This window comes from Pipistrellus kuhlii, unplaced genomic scaffold, assembly GCF_014108245.1.
Source record: "Pipistrellus kuhlii isolate mPipKuh1 unplaced genomic scaffold, mPipKuh1.p scaffold_m20_p_62, whole genome shotgun sequence".
Classification (NCBI taxonomy): domain Eukaryota; kingdom Metazoa; phylum Chordata; class Mammalia; order Chiroptera; family Vespertilionidae; genus Pipistrellus; species Pipistrellus kuhlii.
The window spans coordinates 1,691,872-1,715,363 of record NW_023425565.1 but is presented as its reverse complement, the minus strand read 5'-3'; the positions used below and the strand labels follow the sequence as shown (position 1 = coordinate 1,715,363).

General features: G+C 54.4%; 1 protein-coding gene across 5 annotated transcripts in view; it reads left to right on the top strand.

Moving 5' to 3' along the window:
• The window catches only part of BICD2 (BICD cargo adaptor 2), a 58,961-nt gene extending 39,129 nt beyond the window's left edge, over positions 1 to 19,832 (top strand). For 2 of the 5 annotated variants that reach the window (XM_036420125.2, XM_036420121.2), the window contains 6 exons: positions 9,338 to 9,490; positions 10,832 to 11,266; positions 11,999 to 12,994; positions 13,216 to 13,367; positions 14,355 to 14,565; positions 15,111 to 15,444. In XM_036420125.2, the coding sequence (XP_036276018.1) occupies positions 9,338 to 9,490; positions 10,832 to 11,266; positions 11,999 to 12,994; positions 13,216 to 13,367; positions 14,355 to 14,565; positions 15,111 to 15,272 (2,109 nt within the window). In that variant the 3' untranslated portion in view covers positions 15,273 to 15,444. Of the gene's footprint in view, positions 1 to 9,337; positions 9,491 to 10,831; positions 11,267 to 11,998; positions 12,995 to 13,215; positions 13,368 to 14,354; positions 15,445 to 16,154; positions 18,103 to 19,436 lie in introns of those variants that run through there. The other 3 variants (XM_036420123.2, XM_036420124.2, XM_036420122.2) reach the window with 3 other exon arrangements.
• Positions 19,833 to 23,492: the final 3,660 nt, after the last annotated feature.

Sequence of the window (23,492 nt, the reverse complement as noted above, 5' to 3'; positions counted from 1 at the left end):
TGAAAGTGGGATGGAGCGCCCCTGCCATCTTGTGATGAAGAAGTCAGAAGGGGCACTGCAGATGACACCGGGACTAAGCTCCACCACCACCCTGATAGGGCAAGGCGGGCCACTGACCTCTAAACAGAGCTGGACAGGGACGCAGGTCAGCTGGGACTCTGTGAGCTGCAACCATACCCGTGGCCGTGGCCTCTCAGAGCCAGGTGCTCAGGGCAAGCAACGGGCTTGTCTGGCTGCCGAGAGGCCCACCTCTGTTTCCTGGGAGGGTAGTGACAGGCAGGCATACGGCTCCGAGTGCTAGCTAGATGAGGGTTCACACCTTAGACGTGATGGTCCCACAGGATTGGGAGGGGACACTGGCAAAGTTTGGGCCAACCTCAATGACCTCTGACCCAAATGAACCGTCCCTTCCCCCTGTGGTTCGTTTGGGTCCGAGGGCTTTGCGGCCTGTGAGCCTAGGAGGAGCTTGGCTTAGACCTGGAGGCAGACAACCCTGTGGGCCTGGAGCTGGAATGTGTGATCCCATTTCCTCCCACAGGATTGCCCTGGTCCGGGTTGCGGGCGGGGCTGTTAGGGTGAGAAATGGCCCAGCCGGTTCATTCTGCCTCTTCCCTCTTCCAGAGGCGCCTGTCCTGGGCTGTGCGGAGAATGCTGGGACCTGCTCACTCCTGGCTTTGGGTGCCAGGAGGTGAGTGCAGCTGGTCCCACAGGCTGTTAGAAGAACAGGTCTGGTGGGCCCGGGACCCCTGCTATCCCTGTCAGTGCTCCCCACCCCCTCAGCCACCTTTCTCCTGAGGCACACCCTGTATCCCCGAAGTCTCTGTGGTGCAGGCCATGGGGAGCCGCTGGTTCCTGTGGGGGAGGAAGCTCCCTCCGGCCACCAGCTTGGACCGAGTCCTGGTCAGTGCCTTCCATTACTGGCTCCATTCGGATCCTGCTCCCAGCCCGAGGAGACTGTGGCTCTCCTACCGTCCTGGCCCTGCCGCTGCTCCCGAGCTGCTGTGCCAGCTCCTCTGTGCCTCTGGCATGGCCAAACCCCTCTTGCACAGGGTTTGTGCCAGGGCTCAGGCCTGGCTAAGGAGCCTGGATCATGAGGACACAACACCAAGCACTGTCCCCAATGAACACCAACCTGCAGCTGCTTCAGGATAACCCAGTTGCACAGACCTTGTGGGTCACCCCACGTGATGCCCCTTTCATGAGGAGTATATCTGTGTTCCCTGGTGCCCAGTCCTGACCTATGTCCAGTGATGATGAACCAGTCTGTCTATCCTCCTTGTGACAACTGGCTTAGGTGTCTGTGTCCCGCGTGTCCCACTAACCCAGGGGACCCTGTAGCCTAGGGTCCTGACCTCTGAACTGTGTGTAGACAGGCCAGCTAGCTTCTGTCCTGGGACGTGGCCTTGGTCTCCATTTTTTAGGAAGAGAAGTAGAGTCCCAGGAGGCCAGCCCCGGGCACCAGGTGAACACTGCTGTGTGGGTAGACGCTTGGGTCCAGGTCTGCAGCCGCTGGAGGCAGAGCCAGGCCTGTGTATATGCTGGGGATGGCCCTTGAGAAGCACGACTGCTGTCGGGAGAGGGGTCAGCCTCATCTACCAAGTGGGGGCCCTTACCCCCTGGCCTTCCTGTCCTGGTGGGCCCTTACCCCCTGGCCTTCCTGTCCTGGTGGGTCCTTACCCCCCTGGCCTTCCTGTCCTGGTGGGTCCTTACCCCATGGCCTTCCTGTCCTGGAGGCCGTTACCCCCTGGTATTGCTCTTCTGATGGGCCCTTTGTGTCCTGGGCCCAGTTCAGCTCCAGGAGTGAGTGGCAGGGATGTCCCCTCCACTCCAGGCCAGGAACCACCAGGAAAGGGCTTGTTTCCTTCTGTGGTGGCCTCTGGGCCCCAGGAGCACCTGGACAGAAGCAGGGCGTCTGGTCACAAGCTGAGGTGTGTGGCGGGTCAGGAGCAGCAGGGCCGGGCACCAGGTGAACACTGCATTGTGGGGTAGATGCCTAGGTCCAGAACAGAGGACAGAAGTTGGGGTCTGTCATGTCAGCAGACAGCCGGGGTAAGAGGGTATGAAGGAACTAGCAGGGGTAGGGCCCTGCAGGGGTGGTGGAGCTGTGGGCTCCGATGTGGTTCCTGAGGGAACGAACCCCATGAGGAAGCACACATTCCTCCAGGAAGTAGGACCTGAAGTGCTCTGGTGTGCCATCCCAGGAGATCGGGGAGTTGGTGAGAGAGGGTCTGCAGGGGGCGGGGGATGCCCTGCCTAGGCAGCCTGCATGGGGTAGGCTTGCTCCACTCCCAGGCTCTAAAATGGCCCATGAAAACACACGCCTTCCCAGATGTCCAGGGAACGCTGCCCCCAGCACCAGGCAGATGCGCCTGCTCCCCCATCCTGCTCCCTCAGAGCCTGGCTCTCAGCTCGGCACAGGAACTTCCTGGGAGATGAATTCTAGTTTACTAGAGGCCCGGGGCACCAATGGGGTTCCTTGGCCTGGGCTGTGACCTCTTGCAATCCAGGACCCCTCGGCGGTGTCGGACTACCCACAGGCCTGATCCCCACAGGCCACGCTGAGGGACCCCGCTGGCGGGTCTCTAACATGCAGATAAGATCTTTGGTTACCCTCTTCCCGCTCTCCCCTCCCTCCCTTCCCTCGGCGATTCATCAGTCTGTTCCATGTTTCCATGCCCGTGTGTTGAGTATCTGTCCTCTGGTGGTCAGTGTGCATCATAGTAACGGTTGAATGGTCAGATGGTTGCTTAGGCTTTTATATATATAGGTTACACTTACTTTTTATGAAGTGCCCCTGATCGTGCATGCCTTGTGGCTGCAGTGTGTACAGCAGAGCTCTGGAATCTTCCATATTCTTGTGGAACCACATTCCTTGGCCTATCCTGGGACCATCAGGGAGGTGGCTTCAGGGTGAGAGGCACCAGCAGGTGCCAGGCCCCAGAACAGATAAGGTTGGGGGTTTGGAGAAGCAAGGAGACAAGGACAGGAGGGAGCATCAGAGAAGGGAGCATAGAGAGGGAGCTGGACCGAGCTGCATGCAGGGCCTGTGATGGCCAGGCATCCAGAGTGGAGGGGCCCACACACATGGTGGAGGGAGGAAGCCCGGTTGCCATGGGAACCACGTGTGGGCCTGTGAGTCCTGCAGGTTCAGCAAATGGTGCCACCCTCTGCCATGTGGTGCCTCGCCTCACTGCTCACAGGCCCACCTGCAGGTCTGCCTTGGAGCAAGGCAGGACACGGCGCCTGGGTCCTGGAGAGCGCACAGGCCCTGCCCCAGGACCGCCTACTCCAGTTCCCAGTTGGGAAAGTCAAGTCTGCACTCCCACATGGGCCGTTCCTCCGAGTTTCTCTCCACAGCCTTCGGGTCCGTATGTGTTATCAGTCCTGGTGCAGACTTGGGGAGCTCTCCTTTGGGGAGCTCGTGAGGTTCCGACATGTCCCTCTTTTCCCCTCTGCAGTGGCCCTGGCTGGGTGCTGCCCGTGTCTGGGCACTCCTGCATGCCAGGTGCGTGACTGAGCAAGGAAAGGGAAGGTTTGATCAGACCTTTTGGCAGAGGATAAGCAAGCCCTGCTTGTGTGCTCAGGAGCACGCGCCGCAGGCTGTGTGTGCAGGAGGCGGGCGCACAGCCACGGCCTGCAGAGAGCCAGGGGACCAGGGAGGAGAGACGGGAGAGCAGAGCCATGGCATGGTGTCCCTCGGCGGATGAGGTGGGAAGACTGGTTTTGCAGCTGGTGCTGCCTGTGGTGCGGCTACAGCGGTTGGAGGTGCTTTGGATGGATGTGTACAAAGCCAGTGCTTCCCTGCCACAGCCTTCAGAACAGAGACGAGGCTCTGAGAGGCTCCCCAAGGCGTGGCAGCCATGCGGGGGCAGTGGCCTCTTCCTGTCATGCTCAGAACGCCCAGCCTCAGATCCCGACTCCATGGTCACTTCCACGCCCAGGTGTTTGTTACAGCAGCGCTGCTCTCCTAGTAGCAAGCCTGTATTCGCTTTCCCTGACAAGTTGGCACAGAACACAGCTTAAAAGACAGAAGCTGTGCTCTTCGATTTCCTGTCTGAAATGAAGGTGCCAGCAGGGCTCTGCCCCTGTGGAGTCTCCCGCCTGGTGGTGGCCGCCTCGGCATGTCAGTCCTGTGGCCACCCTGTGCCTGTCTCTTCCTCAGCGGTCCCCTCTCCTGTGCTCACCCCCCGGCTCAGGGCTGGGACTCAGGCTGTGGGACACCCGCACAAGTGGCACCCTGGCGGCACCCAGGCCGTGCTGCAGGGACAGATTCTGCGGCAGCACGACATGCTCCCTGTCCCTCCCCCACCCGGGGCTTTCTTTGGGGGTCGCCTGGGGTGCTTCAGCTGCAGGGAGTTCCTCGCTGGCCAAGCCCCAGCACAGTGCCCGTGGAGACGGGGCCAGTGAAGGTCCTGAGCCAGGCAGGTCCACACCCCGTCCGGCCCATGGTCGCTAATGGCCGTGTGGTTCCTTTTAGGGCAGTACCGTGCCCTGGCGCTGGGTGGTGGTGTGCAGCTCTGCGCCAGCGGGCTGCTGGTTCCTGCGCTTTCTGTGGGCGGCCCTCTGGGTGTGTGACGCCCCCGCCATGACGAGCAGGGGGCTGTAAAGGAGGCCGTGCGGATCCAGCGCAGCACCGGGTCCACTTGAGGGGAGTTGCTCAGTTATTGTTTTTTTGGTTTGGCTTTTTTTTTTTTTTTTTTTTAATCTTTATTGTTCATGTTATTACAAATGTTCCTCATTTTTTTTTTCTCTCCATTGCTCCCCTCCACCAGGTTCCCACCCCACCCTCTGCCCTTTCCCCACCACCCATTGTCCTCATTCATAGGTGCACAGTTTATGTTCAGTCTCTTCCTGCACCCCCTACTTCCGTTTTTCGTCAGTCCACTCTCCTTCCATACCTCTGATTCTATTATATTCACCAGTTAATATTGTTCATCAGATTTTTTAATTCCCTTGGTTTTTAGATTCACTTGTTGATAGTTACATATTTGTTGTTCATAATTTTTATCTTTATCTTTTTCCTCTTTCTAAAGAACCCCCTTCAGCCGAAACCGGTTTGGCTCAGTGGATAGAGTGTCTGCCTGTGAACTGAAGGGTCCCAGGTTCGATTCCAATCAAGGCAATGTACCTTGATTGCAGGCACATCCCCATTGGGGGGTGTGCAGGAGGTAGCTGATCAATGTTTCTCTCCCATCGATGTTTCTAACTTTATATCCCTTTCCCTTCCTCTCTGTAAGAAATCAATAAAATATATTAAATAAATAAATAAATAAATAACCCCCTTCGGCAATTTATATAATTCTGGTTTGGCGGTGATGAACTCCGTTAGCTTTTTTTTATTTGTGAAGCTCTTTAACTAGCCTTTGATTCTGAGTGATAGCTTTGCTGGGTAGAGTAATTTTGGCTGTAGGTTCTTGTTATTCATCACCTTGAATATTTCTTGCCATTCCCGTCTGGCCTGCATGGTTTCTGTTGAGAAATCAGCTGACAATCGTATGGGTGCTCCTTTATAGGTAACTACCTGCTTTTCTCTTGCTGTTTTTAATATTCTCTTTGTCTTTTGCTCTTGGAATTTTAATTATGATATGTCTTGGTGTGGTCCTCTTTGGCTTCCTGGACTTGTAAGTCTAATTCTTTCACCAGGTGGGGGAAGTTTTCTGTCACTTTCTTCCAGTATGTTTTTGGTGTCTTGCTCTCTCTCTTCTTCTGGGGACCCCCCCCCCCCCCCCCCCGCCATAATTCTGATGTTGGTTCGTTTGAAATTGTCCCAGAGGTTTCTTATACTATCTTCAACTTTCCGGATTCTGTTCTCTTCTTGCTTCTGCAGAGAAGTGTCCTCTGGCTCTTTGCGTTCCAAATCATTGACTTGATTCTTATAATCTTCCATTCTGTTTTTAGGACTCTGTATAATATTTTTTATTTCAGACAATGTATTCTTTATTTCTAGTTGATCCCTTTTCATATCCTCATAGGACTCATTTATTTTATCAGCCTTTTCTAGGAAATTCTTAAAGAACATTATAACAGTGGTTTTGAACTCTGTATCCAGTCGCTTGTCATCCTTTTCTTTCGTTTGTGATCTGTTTCCTTGTCTCGGCATTTTCACAGCTTCCCTGAGTTGGTAGGGTGGCTTTGTGTGCTAAGGTGTCCTATATGGTTCAGTGGGTCAGTCTCCCAGTTACCTGAGGTGGACACTCTTGGTGCACCCCTTTGTGGACTGTGTGTACAGCCTTGTTGTAGTTAAGTCTTGATATTTGTTGGTATCACTGTGAGGAACTGACCTCCAGGCCAATTGGCTGTGAGGATCAGCTGTGTCTATGCTGGGAGACAGCCTTATTAGACTAGACTTGGAAAATTGCAAAGCCTCTGTGCTCAGCTTGGATGGGGTGGAGTTTCAGGGTGGAGCCTACAGCCTTGGCTTCCCGTCAGCCCTGTCCTGTGAGGTTCCTGAGTGTCAGTGCCCTTCGGTACTCGCTGCAAGCACCTCTGAGAGAAAGGTACCCTTGAGTTTCGCCCATTACCAGACAGTCTATTCCAGGCGTCTTCAAACTACGGCCCGCGGGCCACATGCGGCCCGCAGAGGAGTCTGATCCGGCCCGCCAGGTTTTTTGGGCAGTGAGCGCAGCCGAGGTGTTACAGTAGGAATTAGTAGTTCATATAGTCTGGCCCTCCAGCTCTCTGAGGGACCGTGATCTGGCCCCCACTTTAAAAAGTTTGAGGACCCCTGGTCTATTCTCTCCCCCAGTGAGCCCCAGTGGGGTTCAGTGCAGTTGGAAGTGGGGCTCAGCACAGTCCGGAGCTTTTGTCTCCTTCCCGCTAGGGAACGCCAGCCAGGCACTCAGCCGCCCCTCCTCTCCGGCTCCATCCTCTCCCCACATGCGCACCGTGTCTCCATACCTTAGGCTTTTACAGCTCCTCTGGTTTTCCTTCTGGTTTTCTCTTTCCTTCTAGTTGTAGAATTTTCAGTCAGTCAACTTTCCTGTAGTTCTGGATAATGTCCATTTTGTATTTTAGTTGTATTTTTGAAATTGTTGTGTGAGGCTGCAGTTAGGGGTTTACCTATGCCGCCATCTTGGTTTCTCCCAGAGTTGCTCAGTTTTAAACAAAGCCCACTGACAGGGACAGAGTTTGCTTCCCTTGCCCCAGTCTCCTCACACTGAACGGGCAGCTGTCCACACGTGTTGTCTGCCCGGGGAAGGCTGACCTGCAGGGAGGAGCACCCCGCCCTCCTCACAAAGCCATGCCGTAGCCCATATTCTGATGGTGGTGAGGCTCGTAGAGAATCAGACCAACGAGATGTGTGTGGGAGAGGGATGTGTGTGGGAGTGATGGGGAGGGTGTGTACGTGTGTGTCATGGAGGGTGTGCGTGTGAGATGGAGAGTGTATATGTGTTATGTAGGGTGGCGTGTGAGATGGAGGGTATGCATGTGTGTATTATGGAGGGTGTGTGTGTTAGATGGAGAGTGTACATGTGTGTCATGGAGGGTACTGTGTGAGCCGGAGGGTGTATATCATGGAAGGTATGCGTGTGAGCCAGGGTGTGCACGTGATGGGGCAGGTGTGCTCATGAGACAGAGGGTGTATGTCACGGAAAGTATGAGTGTGAGACAGAGGGTGAGTGCGTGAGATGGCCGGTGTACATGTATGTGTCATGGAGGGTGTGTGCAGGAGATGGTGTGTGTGTGTGTGTGTGTGTGTGTGTGTGCGCGCGCGCATGTGCTGCCCAGTACGAGGTTGCGTGCGCATGGAGATCCAGTGCCTCTCCAGGTAAATGGAGCGGCCCTCATGCTGCCATCGTGCTTCGTTTTGCCTGTTTGCCGGGAGTTGTGCTCTGGGCCGGGCCTGTTCTCCAGCAGCCCCTGGTGCTGACTCCCGGCACCCACCTGAGGGCCCTTCTGCAGAGCCTGCGCCCTTCCACTTGCTAGAGGTCGTGGTGGAAAGCCTTTGTCAGTGGGAGTGTACGTGATGACCCCTGTGGCTTTTCTTTGCTCTGCTACAATCCCCTTCATTCAATAGTGCACGTTGCTGTGTGTGTGCCTGTGTGGGCTTTGGAATCGGGTCTGCCCTGGGTGCATGGAGGCCATCACCAGGGCCCTCCCCCGACCCCCGTTTCCACGGAGAGGCCTGTACATTGAGAAGGCCGAGCAAGCTGGGGGCCCTGCAGTGCCAGGGCCCAGGGGCGGCGGCATTGCCTGGGGCACCAGATCTTTGCCAATATACAGGGAGGCCACTTGGAGCGACAGGGGAGGGAGGGGAGACGGTGTGTCTGGGGTCAGTACGTCCCAGGGGACACTGGCTCTGTCTGGAGACCATTTCTGTTGCTTCCACAAGGGAGGGCCTGCATTTGGGGGGCAGGGGGCAGGGGGCAGGGAACTACTAAACATCCTTCAGCGTAAATTTGACCCCAGGATGTCGCAGAGTCGAGGGCCAAGGGACAGGTTCTGTTATATGGTGTACACGCAGCCTCTCCCTGCAGGACACCTGAATCCTGCAGGCAATCTGGAGGCGGGAACTATTTTCTAACAGGTTTGTTGAGAGAATTTACATCCTTACAACTCACCCACTTAAAGTGTTAAAGTCAGTGGGCTTTAGTATATTCACAGATTATGTATCATCAGCAATCGGTTTTAGAACATTTCATCATTCCAGAAAGAAGCCCCATTAGCAGACACTATCCACCCACCCAAACCGATCTCCCCCTACCTTCTATAAGCCTCAGATACCCTCTGGCGTCATCTACTATCCATCTCTGCATTTGCCTCTTCCGGACATTTCATTTATGCGGAATCAATTATGCAATACATGACCTCTTATGTCTGGATTCTTTTCCTCATGATAATGTTTTCATTTGGGTTGTGGCATGGTGTCAATTGTATGAATGTTTTAAAATGTTTTTATTGATTTTAGAGAGAGGCAGGGGGGAGAGAGAAAGATTGATCGGTTGGCTCCTGCACGCATCCCGACTGGGGATTGAACCCAAGTCTTCGCCTGTGCCCTGACCTGGAATCAAACTGCTCAGGATGACCGCTTAGCCACCTGACCCACGCTGGCCCTCATGTGCTTCTCTTCAGTCTGTGCTTTCGTTTCTCGGGGTGCAGCTGAGGAGCAGCATTGCCAGGGCAGGTGGTAATTGCTGAGCTATTCCCACAGGATACACCACTGTAATTCATTTTACAGATGAAGAAATCAAGGGTCAGAGCCCTTCCCTGTTCACCCCTCACCCTGCCTGGGGCCCCTGCTCCCCTGCAGGCAGCCACGCTTGGCCTGACTGCACTGAGCCCCCCAAGTCCCAGGGGTGGCAGGGCCAGCTGGGCACACCTGCCTTCCTCCCGGCAGATCAATCAGAACGTGGAGCTTCAGCGGGGCCGCCTGCGGGATGACATCAAGGAATACAAGTTCCGGGAGGCCCGCCTGCTGCAGGACTACTCAGAGCTGGAGGAGGAGAACATCAGCCTGCAGAAGCAGGTGTCTGTGCTCAGGCAGAACCAGGTAAGTGGTGGCCGGGTTAGCTATGGGCCGCCACCCTCACACTCCCTCACTCTGCCTTTTTGCGTTGTCAGAATGCCACACACTAATGCTGACAGGAAGTGTGGGGCAGGGTCTGGGCCCCCCACAGCCGTAAGAACAGGGCCTCTGGCTTCAGTGTTGGCTGAGCACGGCCTGGCCTCGCCTCCTGGCCAGCAGAAATGGGGGGTGCGGGTGCTGCTGAAGAGGTGACACCAAAAATTCTCAGATGCTGGGCATCCAGCTTAGCCAGTCCCCTCCGAGGTGCTGACAGGAAGCCCGATGTTCCGTGCCCTGGGTGCTTGGGAGGTGTTGGCCTGCACATCCCTCCTGCTGTCTCAGGTGCCGGCCTTGTGGTCCTTTGTGGTCCCGGCCTCGAGGGACCCTCTGGGTAAAGCCAGGGCCTGCCTTGAGGAGCAGTGGGGATGTTCGAGCCATCATCTGTCCTCGTAACTCAGCAATGGGTGAGATGAGGAGGCTCATCTTCCCCTGTGACCGGCCAACCAGGTGGTTCTGGCCCGAGGGTCTCGGTGCTATCCTGGCACCTGTCAGTAGACACAGCTCCACAGTGGGCACTGCGGGGCCTCCTCCCCCGGTGGGAATTCTGCAGAGGGGGTGTGGGCCATGTGCTTATCCCAACAACAGAACCTCCGTGTTTGCAAAAGCCAGCAGAGAGCACACTTCTCCCCAAGAACGCGGCACAGAGCTCTGCCTCGAGTTGCACAGGGGCCCCAAGAAAGGGAGACCTCGCCTCCAGCCTGGGCGGCATGTAGTGGAATCCAGCTCCATCTTAGGAACTGTCCTCTGGCCTCAGCCATCCAAGAAGCGCCCACTACTGCCTCTCAGTGGGTTCCTTCTATTTCTCTCAAATCTCGCATAATAACTAGCAGTGTTTTGTTAAGTTACGCATAGACCTGATCTCCCACCCCCCATGTCCAGCACAGGCTTCTGCCTGCTCCTTCCTCGTCCATCTGCACATGCAGTTTCAGTAGAATCCGCCTCCTCCTCCCCGGGCTGCCTGCGGGTGTGCTGAGCACATCCTGCCTCCGTGGGAACTGCGGGCTGTTTTTGAAGTATCATTGGGATCAGTGGTCACAGCACACATCCAGACACGTATTTTACGTTCCTTAAACTGTTGATGTGCAGTAGCTGCTTAGCACTCAACGTCAGTAGACACTTGGTAACCATCACGTCATCTAAACCATTACGTTTAGATTCCCATGGGTCTCTGCTCTGAGCCCTGGCTGGTGCTCTGCACACACCTGTGCACACTGTCCTGGGTGCTTCCTCTCATCACTGGCTGAGACAGATTGGCTTCTTTCCCAGGTGGAGTTTGAGGGCCTCAAGCATGAGATCAAGCGTCTGGAGGAGGAGACCGAGTACCTCAACAGCCAGCTGGAGGACGCCATCCGGCTCAAGGAGATCTCGGAGCGGCAGCTGGAGGAGGCGCTGGAGACGCTGAAGACGGAGCGGGAGCAGAAGAACAGCCTGCGCAAGGAGCTGTCGCACTACATGAGCATCAACGACTCCCTCTACACCAGCCACCTGCACGTTTCTCTGGATGGCCTCAAGCTCAGCGAGGACGCCGAGGCCCTGGCCAACGGCTTTGAGCACGGCTGCCTGGCCAAGCTGCCCCTGGACAACAAGACCTCCACGCCCACCAAGGACGGCCTGGCCCCGCCCTGCCCCGGCCTCGTGTCCGACCTCCTCAGTGAGCTCAACCTCTCGGAGGTCCAGAAGCTGACGCAGCAGCTGGTGCAGGTGAGCAGGTGGGCGGAGAGGGGGACGGTGGTGCAGGTGAGGGCCACCTCCCTCTGCCCCCCCCTTCACCGTGGTGTAAGTGCAACTGCAGCATTACGCGTGAAAGGTACCCAGAGGGGTGGGTTCCTGGTTATGGGGTTGAATTCTGTGTGCTGGCCAAGGTATTCTCGTGGCCCCTTGCAGTGCACGTGCAGCCTTCCTCTCTGTCCTGTGGACATGTCTCAGAGGGTTTCCTCCTGGACTGAACAGAACCCCAGTGTCTTACCTGCAGTTTGCCCATGTCTCTGAGGGACCTTCATGGCCCCCCAAGCCTAGGCAGGGGAGGACCAACAGTGGCCCCACTCCAGCACCCCATGTAGGCATGTTACTGAACTCAAGGGGTCTGCACTCGAGGTGCCCTAAAACAAGGCGTGGTTGTTACAGGCAGTTTTTAGTTGCAGCAAGTAAAGGGGATTCATAGCCACGGTGCTGCCTGCAGGAAGGAGGCTGAGCCATGGCTTAGCACACTGCCAAGTACACCTTGGTGTTCTCTTCACAGATGTTTGTCAGGCTGAGTGCCTATCAAGCTCATCCTGTTCACCACTGCTTCTGCAAAACACTGTGCTGCACTTAGCACTTAGCACACCAGCATGTAGTAAGACTGCCCAGGCCTGGAGACCCTGTCCTGTCTCAGTGCCAGGCCAGCAGCATGACAGGTGGGGCTGTTGACGGGCCCTCTCTGTGCCTTTGCAGATGGAGCGGGAGAAGGCAGGCCTGCTAGCGACCCTGCAGGACGCACAGAAGCAGCTGGAGCAGGCTCGAGGGGCCCTATCGGAGCAGCGGGAGGAGGTGAGCCGCCTCACCGAGAGCCTGAGTGCTCTGCAGCGCCTGCAGGCTGGCAAGGAGCGACGCACAGCCCTGGACAGTGAGAAGGAGCGCGACAGCCATGAGGATGGCGACTACTACGAGGTGGACATCAATGGGCCTGAGATCCTGGCCTGCAAGTACCGTGTGGCCCTGTCAGAGGCCGGCGAGCTTCGGGAGCAACTGAAGGCCCTCCGCAGCGCACACGAGGCCAGTGAGGCTCGGCATGCTGAGGAGAAGGGCCGCCACGAGGCCGAGAGCCAGGTGCTCGCCGAGAAGGTGTCTCTGCTGGAGAAGGCCAGCGGCCAGGACCGCGAGCTGCTGGCCCGGCTGCAGACAGAGCTGAAGAAGGTCAGTGACGTCGCGGGTGAGACTCAGGGCAGCCTGAGTGTGGCCCAGGATGAGCTGGTGACCTTCAGTGAGGAGCTGGCCAGCCTATACCACCACGTGTGCATGTGCAACAACGAGACGCCCACCCGTGTCGTGCTGGACTACTACCGCGAGGGCCCAGCTGGCGCAGGCCACTGCAGTCCCGAAGCCCACGGACACCGCTCACCAGTCCTGCCCAAGGGGCCACTGGCTGCAGAGGGTGGGGCTGGAGACAGCAGCCTCTCACTGCCCTCACCCTTGAATGACCCTCGCCGGGAGCCCATGAACATCTACAACCTGATTGCCATCATCCGTGACCAGATCAGGCACCTGCAGGCGGCGGTGGACCGCACCACGGAGCTGTCGCGGCAGCGCCTGGCCTCCCAGGAGCTGGGCCCTGGCACAGATAAGGACCGGGAGGCGCTCATGGAGGAGATCCTCAAGCTCAAGTCTCTGCTCAGCACCAAGCGGGAGCAGATCACCACCCTGCGCACCGTGCTCAAGGCCAACAAGCAGGTGCGTGCGCTCGCTCCCTGCCCCCGAGGCCTGCATCTCAGGTCCGCTCAGGCCTCAGGCTATGGATCGTGTTGGTTGTGCTACTGAAGGTGGGAGAGCCTCGACTCAGTGCCATGGGGAGGAGCTGGGTGCTGAGGGGCCAGACAGGTTGGGGTCTTGGCTATGGCACTCCATGAAATAGCAGACGCCTCACCCGCCACCTGTGTCTCTCTGACCCCCAGACAGCCGAGGTGGCCCTTGCCAACCTGAAGAGCAAGTACGAGAACGAGAAGGCCATGGTGACGGAGACTATGATGAAGCTGCGCAACGAACTCAAGGCCCTGAAGGAGGATGCAGCCACCTTCTCCTCATTGCGCGCCATGTTCGCCACCAGGTACCTGCTCCCCGGGACGAGCCATCCTGGGTTTGCGAACACCCCAGAGGGCATAGTGTGTGTTCACGTTGGATGAGGAAGCTGAAGGCAAAAGCTGAAGAGGACAGGTCCCTAGTGGGGAGATTGGGGCCAGTAACTGACAAATGAGGAGTTGCCCCCTCCTCCCCCCGCCCCCCAAATTTGGCTGGAAGTTTGTGGATTAAGAAGCAAGGCCTTTCTCAGCCCATCCCCCCTCCTTCTGATTGGCAGAGATTTGTGTGTGTGGGGGGGCCCAATTTCGGGAAGGTCATGGCTTCCTGGTGTTGCTGCCATCCGGAGCAGCCTGGTGCCATCCATCTGCTGCCGGCTTCAGGAGACCCTGGTCAGAGGCCATAGCCCCAGGATGGTCCAGGCATGCCCTCAGGGTCAGGAGTCAGAGGCTCCCTGTGTTATTGGTTGTCAATGAGCTCGGGGCCTGCTTTTCCTCCCCCTGGGGTCCTGGGTGACCATGCTGTCCAGAGGGAGGGTGAAGACAGGGAAGGAAGGTACCAGGCTCCTGGGAAGCGTGCTCTCCTGGGCAGAGCGGGCAGGAGGGGTCACTCGGCACCGGCATGTGGACACTCGCTTCCTCCCCGTTCACAAGCTGCCGTCTCGGAGCGGAGAGCAACAACTCCCTGGTGGCCGGGGCTCCGGCGAAGGAGAGCGTGGAGGCAGCCCTCTGCCCAGGCCGCTCCCTCCTCGGGGACAGACCGGAGGGCTGCTCGCTCCCCGCGTGCGCCTCCCAGGCTCAGGTTGGCCACTGGGTGCAGGTTTCCCGAGCTCCTCCTGGGTGCACGTGCTCACGTGGGAGCAAGCCACGTCCCTTCCCGGGCTTTACCCCACACGGAGAGCCAGGTGACATCCGCCCCCAGCCATCTTCCCCGGGTTACCTGAAGGCCGTCAGCGAAGACCAGCTCTGTGGAGTCCCTCCCGGGCCTCAGTCACACTCGCATCTCCGTGTCCCCACAGGTGTGACGAATACATCACACAGCTGGACGAGATGCAGCGGCAGCTGGCGGCCGCGGAGGATGAGAAGAAGACGCTCAACTCCCTGCTGCGCATGGCCATCCAGCAGAAGCTGGCGCTGACCCAGCGGTTGGAGCTGCTGGAGCTGGACCATGAGCAGACCCGGCGGGGCCGTACCAAGGCCACCCCCAAAGTCAAGTCCAGCACCCCAAGCGTAAGTCACACCTGTGCCAGTGCCAGCGACAGGACCGAGGGTGCCGGGCTCACTGCCCAGGTGCTCTGCGGCGAGAAGTATAACGTTTGCTGCGATTAGGCCTCCGGGCCACCCACCGCAGCTCACCTGTCGCCACCACCTATCTGCTTCATCTCCACTAACCCAGCAGCAGCGGGACCGCGCGCTAGGTGGTCTTCCCGGGACTAACGCGGAGGGAAGGGTTTGGCTGAGATGGTGCTTCCTTCCACCGGACAGTGCAGCTGGGCGTCTGCAGCTCACCCTACGTATGACCCCCTTCATGGCAGCGGCTGTCCTGTGGGAAGGGGCAGGGGTCGAGATGGGATCAGATCCAGGAGTCCTTGAAAAACTGTGGCTTTCCAGGGCCTGGGTGCCATCGGCTGCGATGAAATGTGCATGTGTGTAGGGCAGCTGTGTTGCCGGCACCTGGGAGCATGTCAGAGGTTCTGAGAGTTCCGGCTGCTGCCTCTGAACACCATCTCACTGCAAATCCTATTCGGGACTAAAGGACCAACTTTCTCCCCCAGAGAAAGCGCAGCCCTGAGCCCCAAGCCCTCCAGCCCAGGCATGTGTGTGCGCCGAGCACCAGCTGCACGCAGCAGAGGCACGCCCGGCCACACCGAGATCGGCTCAGAGCCTCGGCTCCTCTCTCTGAGATGGGCGCACTGGTCTGGTGGCCTGCGAGGTAACACAGCAGCAGGCCCGAAGCCTGGGGTTTTCCCTGAGAAAATCTTCCCAAGTGCCTGACCAGAGTCCCTTCCTTGGGGGAAGCCCATCCTTTTGTATCAGGGTGTCCCCAGCTTCCCATAATCAGGCCTTCCTCCCCAGGGGCTTTAGGCCCTAAGAAACAGTATTCTGGAACCCCAGCCGGCCCAGCCCAGTGTGGGACAGGAGACGGGGTGGGCCCAGGACTCGCTGAGGTCCTCCCGAGTCACTGTCACTGCCGCTGGCGCCGGGCAGGAGAGGAAGCTGCTGCCACACCGGAGGCTGGCCCCGTTCGGAAGCGGAACCTTACCAGTGTTTCTCTCCCTTTCACCCACGGGGCCTCTCCCTGAGGGCGCTCCGGCCCAGGGGCAGATGGCATTGCCCGCTCACACAGCTGCCTGCCCCAGCGCCACTCTTCCCTTGGTCCCCTCGTGTGTCAGTTCCCGCCCGGCTCCACATGCTGCACAGACCACCCGGGCTTTGCCAACCACGGGAGTGGGGAGATGCGGGCTGGGCATCTGCTCCCTCGTGTGCCTGGCCTGGTCCTGGGTGGCTTTGCTGAGGGGATGGCTGTTTTGGATTCTTCCCCTCCCACTAGAGAAGGGTCAGGCCCTCCACCTTATGCAAGCAGGACTACTGGGGCTAGGGCTCCACAGCTGCTGCCGCCCCTCGCTGAGCCGGCACACAGCTTCCCTCCGTACTGATAAGGAATCTTCACAAAGCACTGGGAGCTGGCGGCTTCCCTAACACACGCAGGCCTTCTCTGCTGCTGACTAACGCGCCTGCGCACTCAGCTCAGCAAGAGCTTCAGCCGTCCGACGAGTGACTGAGTGTTCTAACGCTGTCTTGTTTTCTCCCGTTTTCAGCTGTAGATTAGCTGCCGGGAGAACTCGGCGCCGGCCCTGTCACTCCGCAACCCCTTCCCTCCCCTCCCGTGGGCCCACGCAGAGGAAGGAAGGGCAGCCTAAAGTCCACTTAGAAACGTTTTTGGATATGCCACTGCAGATAGCATTGCTGAGTGTTTAATGGCAGAGGAAAGAGCTTTCACGTTCAGAAAGCTGCAGCCGCTGCTGGGAAAGGCTCTTGCACAAGCGCTTGAAGAACCTGCTGGGACGGCGGCCTCCAGGCTCACTTAGGCAGAGCCTCCATCATCCCGCTAGAAACGCTCACACTGGGCTCCTGTTACAGAAGCTCCTTCTCACTGACCAGCCTGTGCACTTTGATACTTTGGTATAACATTTGCTTCCTTAGTCCCTTGCGTAGAGATGGTCTCATGCTGTGGTCGCCTTGTCCTGGGGTCAGCGTGTGGCACAGAGTGTCCTAGTGTGCGGCTCCGACTGCAGGGAGCTCGCTCACACCCACACTGCAGGCCAGCAGCCTTTTAGCTCATGCGGCATTGTGGCTCATGTTTGAAATTAACAGTTTCAAACGCCATGCTCGTTAAGAAATCCAGGGTGTTCTGATTCTGGGGTTTTCATATTGTATTATTATTATTCTTAGGAATAGTTCAATGTAACAAGAAGAAAACTTGACCTTTGCTCTGGTTAAACAGTTATAGGCACTTGAGAGAAAAAAAAGATAAATTATTGAATGAGTAGTATTACCTACAAATTCCAGAATTTTCTGGGTTTTAGGATGTTGTGAAGCATGACTGATTAACAGAATTTTATACAACTGTACCAGTAAAATTCCAAATTGGAATTGTTTTGTTACTCTGGTTTTGTGCCAAATTGTGGTACACTTAGAAAATTCTACAGCCGTCAAATTTTAGGGTGTTTTATTTCAACACCTTTTTCTTAGTAATCATTGCCAGTAGTGCCTTCATCAGTTAAGGGAGGTGTCCCAGCCTAGTTTATTCTCTAAAATGGACCGTGAAGAGCTAGTTGGGAATGTTGAAGGCCGTTGTGGACTAATAGGTGTGAAAGGGGGTACACTTCACACCTGAACCTGGGCATCTTCATTGAGGGGAAGAAAACAGCAATTGTACAGAATTCTGTTAGTCAGTGATTCTTTACTGTGCAGGCCCTTGCAGATTTAGGGGCTGAGCAATGAAAGTGGACACAAGCCTTGAGGAACCAAACGGACGTTATGGGACAAGCTAAGCAGGCGGTGTGAGGACCGTGCCCTGTTTGCGAAGAGCCACGGGCAGCAAGGAAGCGGTGGGGAGAGGGGCTAGCCATAGTATTCTTCGCAAACGTGAGAAAAGATGTCATATATTCTCTTGCTTGGTGTACCTAATCACTGTTAGTTTCAGGAAACAGAACTTGCTAAATAAAACTTCTTGGCAAGCTAGTTTGCCAAGTGAGGTTGTATGGTCATATTGGTACTCAAAGAGGAAGAACAATTGTCCTCTCTCCTCCAAAATACAGGACAAATTCTAATAAGTAGGAAGAATAGAAAGAGTTCTGTTTCCTGGAATGAGCATTTCTTACTCCTAGTTGTAGGGACCCTCTTTGTACCTTCTGTTACAGTGCTGATTCATAAGAAATGTTACATTTATGATAACTTCATCTATATGGGTATTTATTTGCAATGTCTGAGTACTGTATTTTTTTCTATGCATTGCCTAGTGTCAGAGTGGTGTTGTCTTTATTAAGATCGTATGCATGTCCTCCTGCCAAGGAACCTTTACGCAGACCCACACAGAGACAACGGTGGCTTCAGATGCTGGAGAATGGAGAAGGAATGGGAAGATAAGTCGGTCACGATGTGGGACAGGCGTGGCGGGAAAGCGCTCCACGCCGGTGCGCGTGGGAACAGTGGGCCTGGGTGAAGGGTCACGTTGGTGGGACCAATAAATAAAGAGTAAGACAAGCAAAGCCAGGCGTCCTCTGTGCTGCATTGGCCACTGCCCTGGATGACCGGCCCGGCCATGCACTGCCATTCCCACACCTGGGACAGCGAGCCAGCCCCCGGGAGCCCTGTGGTGGGAGCGGGGAGCAACTTTCGGTAAATGGGGAGTGGGTGGCTGTGAGCACCCCGAACGGTGGTAGGAGAGCACCCTGCCTTCACGCCATCCTGGCCAGAAAGCAGAGATCTGCATAACACAAGGGCCTCTGCTGGCCAGACTCGTGCTCACTGAGCCCAAGAGTGACTGGGTGCTAACAAGACTCACCTGTTTGTCATCACAAATCCTATTCCTCTACATCAGTGTTTCCCAAACTTCTCTCATGATGAGAATCACCTGGTGGAGCTGTTAAAATACAGATTCCTGAATCCCAACTAAGAAGTGCTAAACTAGAATTTTGGGGAACATATAGGTAAAATTGTGTACCTAACTAGTGCTCTGAGACAGAGAAGTTTGGGAAACACTGCTCTACACTCTACAGAGATGTGCGTAAGGCATCTTGGCTCCATCCGGGACGGCTGGGGACAGTTCTTGGCAGAGGGAACAGGAAGCTTCAGGATACTCTGCCACCCGCTTCCGACGGCCTCAGTTTGGCCTGAGCAACTCTGTCCACGCCTCGGGAAATGCATCCGAGGCAGCGTCTTTCTGCCCTGGCTCTCCCAGGACCCTTCCCTCCCGCTGGGATCGCCCCGGGCTCCTGGTCACTAGGGCCCCTGCCTCTGATGAGTCCCATCCCTCTTTAGTAGCTGTAGCTTGGAACTATCTTCAGTTTGAAGCTTTCTTTAAAAGAGACTTGTTTTCCTAACTCTGGGATCGCCCTCCTCTGCTGGCTGGGGTTCCCCGCCAGGCCCCGCAGCGGCAGAACTGAAGGAGCCCCTGAGGAGGAGCCCGGGGCCCTGGGCAGGCAGAGCAGTCCTTTCCGGGCTGAGTGGTTGGCACAACACAGATGCAAGACCTTCCCTGCCCCGGTGTGCTCTGGGCCCTGCGCATTGCAGGGCTGGAGAGGCAGCCTCCCAAGTGGCAGCATCTGGGAGCCTGTGCGAGGGGCATTCGGTGCTGAAAGGCCTGCTCAGCCTTCCCTTCCATCGGGGCCATCTCCATTCCCACCACCTCCTCCCTCTTCGGGGCAGTGCTCCGCCCACCTCCCACAGCAGGTTCCTGAACTGGAGACAACAGAGCAGGTTTGGAGCCAGACCTTCGGTTGCACCAAACAATGGAGCCCAAAAATACAATAAGCAAAACTGCCAAAATTGAAGACATAGTTCAACAATAGTCTTTAATACCCCATTTTTAATTACAGAACAAGACAAAATATCAATAGAATACTTCAACAGAACTGTAAGCCAAGATTACTTGAACAGACCTGTAAGCCAAGCCTAATATATTTATAGAACACTCCAATTGACAATAGAATACATATTCTTAAGTGCATACAGAACATTTTCCTGGATAGACTATATGTTAAACCACAAAACAAATCTCAAGGAATTAAAGAAAGTTGAAGTTAAACATTGTCCAATGGCAATGGAATAAAATTAGGAATAATGAAATGTAGGAAAGTCACAAATATATGTAGATGAGATAATGCATTTTTTAATAATGGAACAAAGAAGATAGCAAGAGGAAGGACAAGTAGCTCTCAGATCAAAGATTAGCATGAAGAAAATGAAATAGGAAATGGGAGTGGGAGAGAAAAATCAACAAAACCAAAAGTTATATCTTTGAAAAGATGATAAAAAATGCTAAGTCTTGCCAAGACCTGTTTGGCTCAATGGATAGAGCATCGGCCTGTAGACTGAAGGGTCCCAGGTTCGATTCCGGTCAAGGGCATGTACCTTGGTTACGGGCATATCCCCAGTAGGGGGTGTGCGAGAGGCAGCTGATGGATGACTCTCATCGATGTTTCTAACTATCTCTCCCTTCCTCTGTGTACAAAATCAATAAAATATATATATTTTTTTAAAATGCTAAGTCTTGTAAACATACACCTACAAAAATGAAAATGGAGAAATTATTATCGAGTTTGCAAAAATATGAAGGATTACAAAAGAATACTGTGAATAATCACATACCAAAAAAATTGGATAAACTAAACACAAGCCAAGAAGAAAATAGAAAATACTAGAACAGAGGTAAGTGAAATAGAAAACTCAGTTGAGAAAATCAACATAACCAAAAGTAGTTTCCTCTAGGGAGGGAGGGCATGTATAGGAGGGGGTGGGCAATGGTATATGTACAAAGATAATTTAATTTTAAAAAATTAAATAAAAAAAACAAAAGTAGTTTCCTGGGAAAGTGACAAACCTTTAGCTAGACAAAAACAGATGACTCGCCCTGGCCAGTGTGGCTCAGTGGATAGAGAGTTGGCCTGGGGACTGAAGGGTCCTGGGTTCGATTCTGGTCAAGGGCACATGCCCAGGTTGGGGGCTCGATCCCCAGTGGGGGTCGTGCAGGAGGCAGCCCATCAATGATTCTCATCGATGTTTCTGTCTCCCTTTCCTATCCTCTCTGAAATCAATAAAAGTACATTTTAAACAACAGATGACTCATACAGTTGATTGTAAGCAGCAATGAGAATGGGACACTGCTAATAATTTGACATGAAAAGATTATAACACAATATTATAACAATGCCAACAAATTAGATAACTAATAAAGTGGCAAATCAAACCACACCACCTACCAAAAGTGACTCCAAAGAAATAGTCTTAATAGCTCTGTAACAAGAAACAATCAGAACTCTTCCCACATGCCTTCTGGTTTCTGGGCCAACCTGTAAGGAGTTTGGAACCCATGACTTTGTCATAACAATAAGTCAAGTGCTAAGCAAACTGGAAAACTTTCTAGACCCATCACAGAATTGAGGACAGGGTGCACTGCTGTCCATGCCTCCCAGCACTGTAGAGACAGGTACAGAGAATGCAACTTCCCCGAGTAGGTGTGACCAGTGCCTGGGAAGGGCAGACTTCTGCAGGCTTAGTGCACACAAGTGCGAACGGTAAAAACTCCTGGGGACACTCACACTTCACACCTGTTTTCCCCCAGGATCCCTATCGGGTCCCACAGCAAAGACTGGAGGGAAATCTTCCAGCAACAGAAGGAAAGGAGCCATTTGGAAAACGCTACACCCTTGCATTTTTAAAAATATATATATATATATATTTTAATTTTTTACAGAGAGGAAGAGAGAAGGATAGAGAGAAACATCGATGAGAGAGAAACATCGACCAGCCACCTCCTGAACATCCCCCACTGGGGATGTGCCCACAATCACGGTACATGCCTTTGACCAGAATCGAACCTGGGACCCTTCAGTCCACAGGCTGATGCTCTATCCACTGAGCCAAACTGGTTTCGGCCAGCCTTGCATTCTTAACGAGGTCCCCTTTTCTGCTACTGCTAGCACCTCAGGACAAACTCCTTTCCCACACACTCATCTCCAAGTCCCCTCTGGCCATACTTCACCACCTAACAGATGAAAAGAAAAATCTGAAGCATGGGGCACTGATAACAGGTCAATCAGCCATAGAACACTTCCTCTCCCCACACTACCATTCGTCTGGCTTTCAACAAAAACTTAGCCATAATAAAGTGGAAGAAAAGAAAAAGCACAAGCATTAGAAACAGGCTTAAATATGGCAAGAATGTTGGAAGTACCAGACCAGAAATCCTACCTAATAAAAGAGTAATATCCGAATTAACCATCACTCTGTTACACCCATCAGCAAGTATGCAAATAAACCCAACCAAGATGGCTACCAGAAGGGAGGCTTGGGTTTCCCTGGCAATGGAGGAAGCCAAGCTTTCCACACGGGCGGGCTCAGGCTCCACTCCAGGCTACAAAATTTCAATTGTAGAAGGTAAATGAATTCCAGTTACCAGGACCTCTGCTTGGGTTGCCAGGGGGTGTGGCCAGTCTGCAAACCACCACAGGCCCCTCATTCAGGCCACCCCACGCCCCAAGGGAACCCCCACCCTGATCCAGGACACCCTTCAGGGCAAACCAGCTGGCTCCCACCCATGCACCAGGCCTCTATCCTATCTAATAAAAGTAATATGCAGATTGACCATCACTCCAACACACAGTATGGCTGCCCCCACGTGCTCAAAGATCCTGCCCCTATGTGGACACAAGATGGCCAGCAGGTGAGGGCAGTTGGGAGGCACCAGGCCTGCAAGGGAGGGCAGTTGAGAGGGACCAGGCCTGCAGGGGAGGGCAGTTACGGGTAACCAGGCTGGCTGAGGAGGGAAGTTGGGGGCAAACAGGCTGACAAGGGAGCAGTTAGACATCAATCAAGCTGGTATGGGAGTGGTTAGGGTGATCAGGCTGGCAGGCAGAAGCAGTTAGGGGCAATCAGGAAGGCAGGCAGGCAGGCGAGCAGTTGGGAGCCAGCAGTCCTGGACTGTGAGAGGGATGTCTGACTGCCAATGGGATCAGGCCTAAATAGGCAGTCAGACATCCCTCAAGGGCAGGGGTCCTCAAACTTTTTAAAGTGGGGGCCAGATCACGGTCCCTCAGAGAGCTGGAGGGCCGGACTATATGAACTACTAATTCCTACTGTAACACCTCGGCTACGCTCACTGCCCAAAAAACCTGGCGGGCTGGATCAGACTCCTCTGCGGGCCGCATGTGGCCCGCGGGCCGCAGTTTGAAGTCAAGGGGATCCAGATTGGAGAGGGTGCAAGCTGGGCTGAGAGAAACACTCCCATCCCCATGCATGAATTTGATGCACCAGGCCTCTAGCATAAAATAACAGATAAACATACTGAGGGCAGTGATGGAAAAGAGAGACAATGTGTAAGAACACATGCATACTATAAGCAGAAAGGTAGAATCTAGGAAAATAAAAAATGAAATTAAAAAACTAAGAAATAAAGCCTTTGGTTGGCTCATAAGTAGACTGGACGCAGCTGAGGGAAGCTTGAGGGTATGTCAATAGAGACTTCCAAAACAAAACAAAAAAGACTGAAAAATGGAAAGTCTATCCAAAAACTGTGGGACAACTACAAAAGGTGTAGCACAATGGGAAATACCAGGAGGCGAAGGAAGAGAAGCATATTTGAAACAATAGTGACAGAATTTACCAAAATTGTCAGATCTAAGAAGCTCAGAGAACAAGCAGGATAAACAAAATAAAACTACACCTTGGTAGATGATACTCAAACTGCAGACAATGAATCTTGAAGCCAGAGGGGTAGACAAAGGCTTGCTTATAGCAAAGCAAAGATAAGAATGACATCTGACTTCTCGAAGCCTTGCAAGCAAGCAAGAGGAAAGGGAAGTGAAATATTTAAACTGGTGAGAGACAAAAACAACCCCTAGAATACTGTAGCCTGTGAAGTTATTCTTGAGAGG